Here is an 11488-nt window from a genome sequence, read left to right on the forward strand (position 1 = left end):
TATAAGAGAGGGGCAGGAGATGAAGAGCTGGGGCTGGAGAGATGGCTTAGCGGATAAGAGCACTGACCGCTCTTCCGGAGGTCCTGAGTTCAGTTCCCAGCAACCACATGGCAGCTCACAACCATCTGTAATAGGATCTGGTACCCTTTTCTGGTGTGTCCGAAGATAGCCACAGTGTACTCATATACATTAAATAAATAATAAATAATTACAAAAATAGAGATGAAGAGCTAAGATATTCTTATACCTAGTGATGTAGCCATTTTCTGCTTAAGGGTAGGGTGACTTTTTTTTTCTACTTTTTCTTTTTTCTATTAGCTATTTTTGAGACAGGATTTTTGCTGTGTAGCCATGGCTAGCCTGGAGCTCAGTATATAGAACTGGCTGATCTCAATTCACAGACCCATTGCTGGAATTAAAGGTGTGCTACTACCATGCTAGCTGCTTATGTTAGTTATTAAAACTCTATGGACTTCATATGTACTCAGTATATACCCTTTTCATCTTTCAAGGTATCGAAAACAGGCACTTAAATGGCACCCAGACAAAAATCCCGAAAATAAAGAAGAAGCAGAGCGGAAATTCAAACAAGTAGCTGAGGCATATGAAGTGTTATCGGATGGTAAGCAAACCTGAGCTTGTGAAGGGCTCTGAGAGGGTGCGTCAGAACAGGGCTTTCTAGAGAACACAGACATAACATTTGTTTGCTCCTAGCTAGACTGTTCCCCCTTCCCAAAGGTTTTTGTTTTCTTGTGGACTTTGTATCTGGTACATGTAACCATGGGTGCGGAGGAGCTAGAGCTGGCCATGGGCTGTAGACATTGTTCTGCAGCAGGGTTTTACCTACTTGCACAAGGAAGAGATGGTCCAATTTAGACTTTGATAGACACACCCACCCACCCACTCTGGATCTAGAGCATAGACATTAGATGCCTCTGTGAGGGGTGAAGGGTTAGCTGTCAGCTAGGGACAGCATCAAATTTGAATTTGTGGTAAAGGAAAGACTTTGCACCTGTAAGGCTGCGAATAGTGCCAGAGACTGGAAAAGTACTGCCCACATCCTCAACACTATCCTGCTGGGTGGCCTGGCGTGAGTCAAGGCAGAGGCATCAGGTACTGACATAGGAAATAATAGGTCACTAGCTTTAAAAATCTAGAAGGAAACTGACCTAAAACTCAATGAGCCAGCTTATTGGCATATAGCTCCTTGCATTATGAATACTTTAAATATATAATAATCTCCCCAGTTTTAAAGGCAACCCTTGAAACTTCATAAGTATCCATTTCTTTTTTTATTTAGTGAAGACATCGATAACTGAAACCCCGCAGATGTGGCAAGGTCTTAAAACTGTTCGGGCTTTTGAGCTCTAGTGGCTAGAGCCTGGGCTTCAGAGCTTATGTTACTGTTCTTAACAAGGGTTCTTCTTAGTCAAGATGGGGCTGTTGTTCACTTTGTTTCTCGTACTGTAGAGTATAATAACATAAGATTTTGGGGAAGACAGAAGGATGTGGCAGCTGAGCTGTGCTGTGGCTGTCCTAGAAGCACAAAGGCAGCAAGCAGGGCTCACACATCAGCATAGCACCTGTGAACCACGTGAGTGAGCGGTCAACTCAGATCCTGAATGTGAGTCTGCAGTGTAGCACAGGCCCAGGTTCCTTTTATGGTATATGCTTAATTCACTTTCCATTGTACCCAGGCCAGGGCTTAACATCCACCCCCAGACTTTGTAGCAAGCGTTTGTAGCAGTTACAAGTAAGATTGCCAGTTCAGGAGACCTGCTTCCTTTTAAAGTTGAGGGCCTTCTAAATTTATGTAGATTTAAAATGGGAAATACTGACTGAATTTTGAGGGTTTGAAAACAAGAACTTACTCATACTGATTTTTCCCCTCTCAAATTTAAAGCTAAAAAGCGGGACATCTATGACAAATACGGCAAAGAAGGATTAAATTGTGGTGGAGGAGGAGGTATGTCAATTTTCTTTTTGGAGACAAAAGGTCTTGACAGATTACATAAATTTGTTCAGTTCTTACGGTTTGTTCCTGATAGTCAGTAGGGCTTTGCCTTGGAAAGTGGCAAGTTTGTGTAAATGAGAAGTAAACATTTACAGGAACTGCTTGTTGGTAAGACATGGTGGTACATGCTGAAAATCCTAGTGCCTTAAGGGCTAAAGCAATGCAGTGCCTGTGAGTTGAAAGCCTGCCTGTCGGGTTTTAGATCACTCTATATGATTATGATTCTTATGCAGTAAGTCTGCCTCCTTAAAGGATTAGAAAGTAATTTAAAAAAAAAAAAACCTGAACCAAAAGAGAATTTGACAGAAACTTTGAGTTAAAGGCCAGCCTGCTTTACATAGTGAGGACCTGCTTCAATAAAAGGGAGGGGGAGAAAACCAACCACACATTTGTCAAGTTAGGGGATGTAAGTGGAGATGTTTGCTCTGATAAGATGACCTTACTGTGTTTCTAGCAGTGACACCGCCTATTGTGTGAACATGGTGCTCAGCAGATGAGCTGCCTCACCTTAGAATGCTTGCTGAGACATACTGTTGTACCTATGGGGAAATTGGTGGAGTCAGTATTCTTGGCTTTCATAAGCCTTTATAATTAGTGACAAAAACGGTGGACAGTGATTTAATTATGTTAAAGCAGCATTGTAGACAGAGACTGAGAAATTCATAAACCTTAGAGATCTGAGCATTCATGTGGTCAAATGCTAGGCAAATGATAAGGCTCTTGGGTTTTTTAGAATCTCAGATGTGTGGAATGTTCTCTCTTAGACCATGAAGTATATATACAATAGTTTATGAACAAACAGTTGCTTTGAAATAGCAGAATTCGTAAGCTAAACACTTTACTGTGCTTGTGTAGGTGGAAGTCATTTTGACAGTCCATTTGAGTTTGGCTTCACATTCCGGAACCCAGATGATGTCTTCAGGGAATTTTTTGGTGGAAGGGACCCGTTTTCATTTGACTTCTTTGGTAAGTACCTACTTGGTCCATCCTTTGGTCTGGCCCAATGAGGGCTGGTGGTGCCCTTTGCACTCAACATTGTGTTGTGTTACTGACCTCTTTGTTTATGGACCAGTGGAGCCCTCAGACATTTTCTGCCAACCCTTTCAGAGCTTTTGGATTGGTGACTTCAGCAATAAAGATTTTAGGGCTTTATTTCCCTCTTCCATGTGTATTATTCTATCCTAGTTAACTTGTTTTTGCTCTCCAGTGAATCCATGGTTGGGACAGGATAAGATGTTGGAAATCTGATCTTAACCTCTTTTAAACATTTATTTCTTGCTTTTGGTGCTCAGGATTTAAAACCAGGATCTTGGATATACTGACATCTTTAGCATTCACCTACCTCCACTCTGTAAGCTAGTTTATTAGTGAGTTTGTGAAATGCACTAGATAAGATAGATGCTGGTCCAGAACATTCGGGTTCCATAAACACACCCTTTCTGTTCCTGTAGTCCACTTTAGCATGTGAAGAAAGGATGCATCTAGAGCAAGGCAGGTGGCATTCTGATAGCAGCTGTTGGATTTTGGGGAAGCAGATTCTCCCATCTCTTGCCTTTAGTCTGATGCCTGACCCTGGACTCTTAGGGATCTTGTACACAGGTGCAAACTTTTCTGTGTCCTTGTCAGCAGTCAGTTACTAGAAGTCTTCCTTATGGCTGAGCATTGGTGAGCATTGGACATGGGAGGCCAGGGTTGAATGTGTTATTGCTGCCTTTCTTTTGTCCTGGTGCACTGAGAGGGAAACACATCCTGTGTGGCTGAAGAGACTTGAACATCACCAGCAAAATCCCAGGAGGAAAAAAAGACAGTTGTGTCTACCAGTGATAGCAAAGGGAGACAGGTGGGATCCCTGCATGTCATGATGTCATGGGTGTGAAGAGGAACAAGTCACCCTGGATCTGGTAGGTCTTGGACTTTTCGTGTTGTGATACTAAGTTATCTCACTGGGTATGTGCGTGTGAAGGGGAGGGAGAGGCAGAGACTGGTTTTCCTTTATCCTGCCTTTTAGAGAGAGAGTTAGTTGTTTTTTTTTTTTTTTTTGGTTTTCGAGACAGGGTTTCTCTTGGCTGTCCTGGGACTCTGTGTAGACCAGGCTGGCCTCAAACTCAGAAATCCGCCTGTCTCTGCCTCCTGAGTGCTGGGATTAAAGGCATACGCCATCACTGCTCGGCTAGAGAGGGATATTTTGCTTTTATCTTGCCTTCCTGAAGGAAGGAAAGCAGTGAATGTGTCAGAGAATGCTCACTCATAGCTGAAATTAATTAATTAATTAATTGGAGAAAGGTTACTGTGAGTGAGGGTTGGGATGGACCAGCTTTTTAATGTTTGCAGAAACATACAAAAGGCTTCCTATAAACAGATGAGTAAGAGTGAGGCCAGTGACAGGATTGTAGAGATTTAAAATCTCAGATTAGGAAGAGTGGACATCAGGATTGACAGGAACATCAGCAGTAGACAGACAGTCCAAATGTGGCCTAGCAGGTCAAGGTACCTGTCACCAAACTTGAAGGCCTGAATTCTGTGGCTGAGTATTTATTTGTGCAGGAACACACTAATAAATTAAAGTGTGGGGAAAAAAAGTAAAAATTTAAAGATCTCTTCTTATGGCCTCTACATATTTAAGATAAGCAAAAGTAATTTGTAGTAAGAGAAAATGAACATTTGTTGTATTCTCTGTAACTCTTTAGGAAAACTAAGATACAGCTAAATATGATCATGTCTAGCTGAAGTACCAGCTCTGAGCTTCAAGGTAGCCTACCCCACCTAGGAATAATCAAAGCAAAGCAATAAAATTACTTCTGTGTATTTTTTTTTCTTCAAAAATTAGTGTTTAGTAATTTACACTTTGGTTTGTCATGGGACAGCAGTGTTAAATGGAGTCTGTTCTGATGTCTTGCCTGCTGGTGGACAGCTGAGTGAGAGACTTGTCTTCTCGTCTGGGAGTTAATAAGATAAAGGAGGCCAACTTTTCTGTCTTTGAGGAGGTCAGGCAACACTGCTTTATCTTGCCTAATTAAAAAATTGAAGCCTGTATTATGCACATCTTTGTAGTCTAGAACTTGGGAGATTGGGACAAAAGGATCATGAGTTTAAGGCGAGTTAAGGATACATAGTGAATCATAAACCACAAAAACTAAAACCTCCAAAATCTCACTTGGGGTGCAAGGGAGATAGATGACATAAATATATTGAGACTAGCCTGAACTACTCTGAGAGCCTATCTAGAAGACAAACAAAAATTAAGGGCTGTGTATGTTGGTCAGTGGTAGATGCTTGCCTATCATGTACAAACCCTGGATTCTGTCCCTAGTACTGTCACAGAAAAGAGGCCCGTGTTCCTTTTTAGTGATTTAATACTCAAATACCTTGAGAAAAAGAATCAGACACTCTAGTCTTTGGACAGTTCTTTCTATGGAAGATCTATATTAGAACTTTTAATTGGATGTGCCTAAGTTTGTTTCAGTAGTGCAAGGAAAAAAATGTAGTAGGCTTGTTAAGTCTGCTTCACCTCAGGTATGGCTCAGGTAGGCACTCCCTCCCTGCTTTGCCAACATAAGTGTGGCAGTGATAATTTTTTAATCCATTCTTGTAGGTCTTCTAGGGGACTTCCATTTTCAGGCAGTAAGGATTTTCGCACAGGAAAAGAAGTTGCTCCATGGCTACTACGTGTATGAGGTGACCGTGCAGCCTGCTGGTGGTATGTGGAGTGTAGACTGGGTCTTTTGTGCAGGGCTGGGGGACTTAGTGTATGGTCAGCACCATTCAGAGCCCTTGGAAACCCAGTCTCAATGTCTATTGAGTGTATTGCAGCCACTTATTTTTCAGTTTTAAATTTTCATACAACCAGCTTTTATATTACTTTTTTTGGGGGGGGGGAGAGTTGTTTTTCAGAGTAGCTTTACTCTTACAAATGTGCTGGATGCAGTATAATTACTGTGGCAATAGTCACAGCTATTAGGGAGGTTGAGACAGATGATCTTTTCTGGGTTTTATAAACCCTGTCCCTATCCCTTTTCTATCTATCAAAAAGTAATTTTTAGCCGGTTGGTGGTGGCGCACACCTTTAATCCCAGCACCTGGGAGGCAGAGTCAGGTGGATTTCTGAGTTCAAGGCCAGCCTGGTCTACAGAGTGAGTTCCAGGACAGCCAGGGCTACACAGAGAAACCCTGTCTCCAAAAAAAAAAGTAATTTTTAAGATTTTTGTTTTAAAGTACAATCCAGGCTGTCCCTGTATTTCTTCCAAGTGCTGGGATTGCACAATGTCCTCATGTCCTGTTGTAAGGCATTGTTGAGCTACTACACTGTGCTTAAAAAAAAAAAAAAAAAAGAAAAAAATTCAGGTCTCTTCCCTTGGTGATGGGGTGGGCTCCCTAGAGATCCTGAGAAAGGAGATGCTCTGTAATCCTGCAGGAACTGAAACACCTTTTCCTGTGACTGACAACTTTTCCAGGCAGACCAGAAGATAGGCAGTTTCCACAAGGAGCTTAGTAGTGGAGGGGGGTGTATATGGAATGTTGAGGTTAGCTAACCTTTATATTTCCTAGAATATGGATCTCACCTACAAATGAACCTTTGCTGAAATGTTGATTGAAGACAGGGTGTGCATTATTAATTCAAATTAGATTCATCTCTTCATGTGTTTTACTGACTCAGGACATCATTACTTTTGTCCTGGTTCTGTAAACCTGATAATGTAAGACTGACAAGTACTTGGCAGTAGTAGGGCTTTTGGTTCTAGTAGTTATGACAGGAAGCATCTCTTAGAGAATTATGTGGGTTCAACTCCACACTTTATTCTCATTCTCAGGAATGACCACATTGCCTTTGACATAGTTGCTGGCAGAGGGTCTATCCTTTTCCTTTACCACGTAGTATGCTTTCCTCACAAAGACTTGTGAATCTGGGGAAGGATTTGGTAGTCCTGGAAAAAGCCCATGGTATGGAGAACCTGGGAAGAAATCTTGTGGGGGAGGGTAATTGTGTGGAGGGTACTTCTTCTGAGCCATAAATTTAATGTAGTGAGTCAGTCATTTTACTCTCCAGGATTCGAGGAAGTGGCCAGTGAGGACTTGGAACCTAGTGAAGAACTAGACCAGCCCTGTTTTGAGGAGTCAGTAGAAGACGCCCTGAGTGACGAGCACAGTGAGGTTTTGGATGTGATATCCAGTGAGGAGCTGGACCTTAGTGAAGATGAGTCAAGTGAAGGCTGTAGCTGGGGCCAGGGCGGACTTCTCAGTGAGGACCTGGACCTCGTCTCCAGCGAGGAGGAAGCCAGTCTCGGGGATGCGGAGGAGCTCAGCGAGGAGTATGAGGAGCTGCTGAGCGAGGAGGAGCACAGTGGGCCGGAACCCGAGGCGCTGCTTGTTCAACAATAAACAAAAGGAATGGCCTGGGTCTCTGTTTTATAAGAAGGTTTATTTTATTTAAAGTTTATCTAGAATAAAAAGAATTGCTTCTATCACTACTATGTTGTATTTGGTCAGATTACCAGAGTTGACTTGGAGACCGAGGAGGGGAGGGGTCCAGATGCCCCCAGCCAGTGCTCTTTGTAGGAGGACTGACCTAACAGCACAGGTAGCACTGGGAGTGCTATAACAGTGATTTAGACAACAGAAAATTTCCCAGAGTGTTGCAACCAAGGTAAAGGTATACCAGGGTCCCTGCTGGCCTGAGGCAGATGTGCTGTAGGCAGTTCCCAGCTGCTAAGAGACCTCAAAGAGTCTTCATATCAAATCTGTGACCAGTGATGATCTTTGGTCCATAATTCCTTTTGATCTTGATTATTTCAGGGAGCTGGTAGTAAGAGCCTAGGATCCTTTAAGATGAGATGAGATTGCAGCTCAGTAAGCTTCTTAGCAGTTGCGTAGGTTTAAGTCCTAGTCTGTACAGCTCAGAAGCTAGTAGTGCATTTAGAAGTAGGAAATCTTGAAAGTTGGGGATGTTTAGAAGAGTTGGAAGTTAGGAAAAATGTAATTTTAGAGATCAGAGTGGCACCGACACTTAATCTTGCATTGGATTGGTGACTGTATCTCAGGCTTGATCACACATGCCCTTAATTGCTTTAAGGACCAAGTACCATTTCTCTTCCCAGTGGGATTTGAAAGAGTAGCAGATAAGATTCAAAAGTATGTAGAAACACATACACCAGTTTCCAATTGTTAAAATGCTATATTTTCATTAGGTTTTAGATCTCAGCTTGCCTGCATCTTTCATTAGTTTCCTTTTTCTTTCTAAAAGAAAGATGGTAGATGGTACATTGAATTAGAAATTGATACGTGACTGTGCTCTCAAAAACTTCTTAGCTGGAAGAAGGAGGACAGGCTACTTTGATTTTCCCCCCTCCTCTCAATATGATCTGGTTGATTCAAGATTGCTAATATATATTCATTTAAAAATTTTTTATTTTAGCTGGGTGGTGGCGGTGCACGCCTTTAGTCCCAGCACTTGGGAGGCAGAGGCAGGCGGATTTCTGAGTTCGAGGCCAGCCTAGTCTCCAGAGTGAGTTCCAGGACAGCCAGAGCTATATAGAGAAACCCTGTCTTGAGAAACCAAAAAATAAAAAAATAAATTTTATGTGCATTGATGTTTTGTCTGCATGCATGTCTGTGTGAAGGTGTCAAATCCCCTAGAACTGTTGTGAGCTGCCATGTGGGTTCTGGGTATTAAACCCTGGGCCCTCTAGAAGAGCAGTTAACCCCTGAAGACATATTTGAGAAATTCTGAGGCTTGTGTTTTTTGCATTGAGCAGTGCAAACCCCCCAAATAAGTGAAGGACCACGAGTACCTTGTTTGGTTGCACAGTACAAAATTTGACTTTTTGAGACAGGGTCACTCCATGTAGCTCCACCTGGCCTGGAACTTCCTTTGTAGATCTAGCTGGCCTCAACTCATATTAGCCTACCTTTGCCTCTTACTCCTGTGAAGATTAAAGGGGTGTGCTTGATGTCTGGCTGAGTTCATTCACTTTTATATTGTGTTCATGACAGTGGACAATTCACAGGTGAGCACCATATCCTTGATAAGTATATTCATGATGTTCTTGGATAGGAGGAGTAGTTTAATGAACCCTAAACTTTCTGGTGGAGGTTTAGGGAACAATGGCAGTACATTACTCTTTAATTTATCTTATGGAAGGGGAAGCAACAGGTTTATGTTGTGTGAAAGCAATTAACAGAAGATTGAACTAAATACTGAATTGTCATCTTAGAACAGCAGAAGTACTCCCTATCCTCCCAATAGAGCCATTGGATGTCCTAACGTGTTCAGTCTAGAGGAAAGTTACTGTTTCCAGGGCTCCTCATGAAGTAGACTACTTATAAACAAAACCACTTTAGTAGAAGTTAGAAGTAACACAATTTGTTTAACATATACAACACCCTTTAGTTGTGTCTATCCTGATTGTCAATCTGTGGCTCAGTGTGGTACTGGGCTGTGATCTTATTTCTATTAATTCCAAGTAGTCATTTTCCATTCTTGAAGTGTAAAAAGATATCATTTGAGAAAATGGGAGTTGTATGTAATGAGGGAACACTTTAAATTTAGCTCTGAGGAATGAAGTTAGTCCTCGCCCTGTATGTCTCCTTAGGATGTTGTTTTTCTTTCTTCTGTTTACAGTTAATCTTGTTGTATGTGCATTGATGTTTTGCCTGCATACATGTGTGTAAAGTGTCAGATCCCCTGGAACTGGAGTTAGACAGTGCGAGCTGTCATGTGGGTGCTGGGAACTGAACCTAAATCCTCTGGAGGAGCAGTCAGTGCTCTTAACTGCTGAATCATCTCTCAAGCCCATTTCTTTCCCTCTCTCCCTGTCTGTCTGTCTGTCTGTCTTGTCTTTTTTTTTTTTTTTTTGCTCAAGAATTGGTTTTACCATGTGGCCTTGGCTAGCCGAGAATTTGCAGTCCTTTTGCCTTAGGGCTAGGCTTAGGGGACATGTGCAAGTGCTTAGCAGTTTTGTTGTGGGGGGAGGTAGGTCCCAGTGAATTGCCCAGGTTGGCCTAGCTCTCAAGTGCTGAGATTCTAATCCTATGTTGTGTTGGTAATTTGGTTTTGAAATCACTCAAGAGTTTTTAGGTGTTAGGAATTCCCATGGTGTATTCTGCCTCCACCCTTAGTTCCCCACCCCCTTGTACTTTTCTGTTTTGGCTTTTGTATTTGGGAGTTGATATGGAAGCATAGGAATATGGAGTGTTTGAGCAATGAGTTATTAGTATATTCTACCTGCTGTGTGAGCTGTGTTGAGTTCATAGTTTGCTCTTGGGCTTTTATTGGTAGGGAGCTCACAGAAGCATCAGATTTCAAATTAGCATTCTGTAATATAAAATGTGGGCATTTCATTAGTCTTCCTTGTTTACCTCGTTTAGGCTATTTGATACCTTTTATGTACTCAATGTGGTTTTTCTCTCCTTCCTTTTCTTTCTTTTTCTCTTTCTACCATTTAGATATTTTTGTCAGTCCTTTTGAGTGTTGCTTAGTTCAGCGTCAGAAAACAGGATCACACAGAGTTCCTCCTTAAAATATTTAAAATGTATGGGTGCATGCCTGGTGTTGGCAGAAGCCAGAAGAGGGAGCCTGATTGCCTGAGGCTGGACTTGAATTACCCTGTATATGCTGGGAATTGAACTCCCTGGATCCTGTGCAAGAACAGTCAGTACTTTCACCTGCTGAGCCATCTCCAGCCCCTCTTAAAGTTTTGTTCAGTAAATTACACGCAGGTGTGTGTATTGGCTGTTGGAGGTCAAAGGACATTCTGCAGTTTTCTCTATCCACTTTGATATAGTACCAAGGATTATATTCTTTGTTGTTGTTTTTGTTTTTTGTTGTTGTTGTTGTCTTTTTCAAGACAGTGTTTCTCTGTATAGCCCTGGCTGTCCTGGAACTCACTCTGTAGACCAGACTGGCCTCGAACTCAGAAAGCCACCTGCCTCTGCCTCCCAAGTGCTGGGATTAAAGGGTGCACCACCACCGCCCGGCAAGGATTACATTCTTGACAAGCAGCCCTTGTTCTGTTTTCATCCCTTGAGACAGGGTCTTATTATGTAATAGCTCCACTGGCTTCAAACTTGTGATTTCATCACTTCCAGATTGCTATTATGAATGAATTTTTTTTTCTTGCTTCGAGTTTATTTGTAAAAACAGCATAGGACACTGGTCATCTGCAAACTGTGTAAGTAGGTGTGTCACAGCAGTCCATCTATCTTCACACTGGCAGGAACCTTTTCTATGGGGCCTTCACAGGGGCCTGGGCACCTTTGGGAGCCTGGGCTGGAGCTGCAGCTTGGGCCTTAGCTGGAGCTTTGGCCCCTGCCTTTGTTTGAACCTTGGGCTTTGGTTGGCAGAGCCTTTGACCCTTAGCCATGTAGCTTCGAATCTTCTTCCCAAGCTTGGAGTGAGCGATGAACGCCAGACGGCTGAGTTTGCGGCTGGGACCCTTTGGCATCTTGGGCTTGATGACCTGAGGCTTCACCAGGGCCTTG

General features: G+C 42.5%; 1 protein-coding gene across 4 annotated transcripts in view; it reads left to right on the forward strand.

Moving 5' to 3' along the window:
- Nucleotides 1–11488, forward strand: part of Dnajb6 (DnaJ heat shock protein family (Hsp40) member B6) — a 53363-nt gene that overhangs the window by 15838 nt on the left and 26037 nt on the right. For 3 of the 4 annotated variants that reach the window (XM_031380275.1, XM_031380276.1, XM_031380274.1), the window contains exons 3-5: nucleotides 513–622; nucleotides 1904–1966; nucleotides 2870–2980. In XM_031380275.1, the coding sequence (XP_031236135.1) occupies nucleotides 513–622; nucleotides 1904–1966; nucleotides 2870–2980 (284 nt within the window). Of the gene's footprint in view, nucleotides 1–512; nucleotides 623–1903; nucleotides 1967–2869; nucleotides 2981–5606; nucleotides 5712–7058; nucleotides 7480–11488 lie in introns of those variants that run through there. The other variant, XM_031380277.1, reaches the window with a different exon arrangement.

The sequence above is a fragment of the Mastomys coucha genome, unplaced genomic scaffold, assembly GCF_008632895.1.
Source record: "Mastomys coucha isolate ucsf_1 unplaced genomic scaffold, UCSF_Mcou_1 pScaffold19, whole genome shotgun sequence".
In the NCBI taxonomy this organism is placed as follows: Eukaryota; Metazoa; Chordata; class Mammalia; order Rodentia; family Muridae; genus Mastomys; species Mastomys coucha.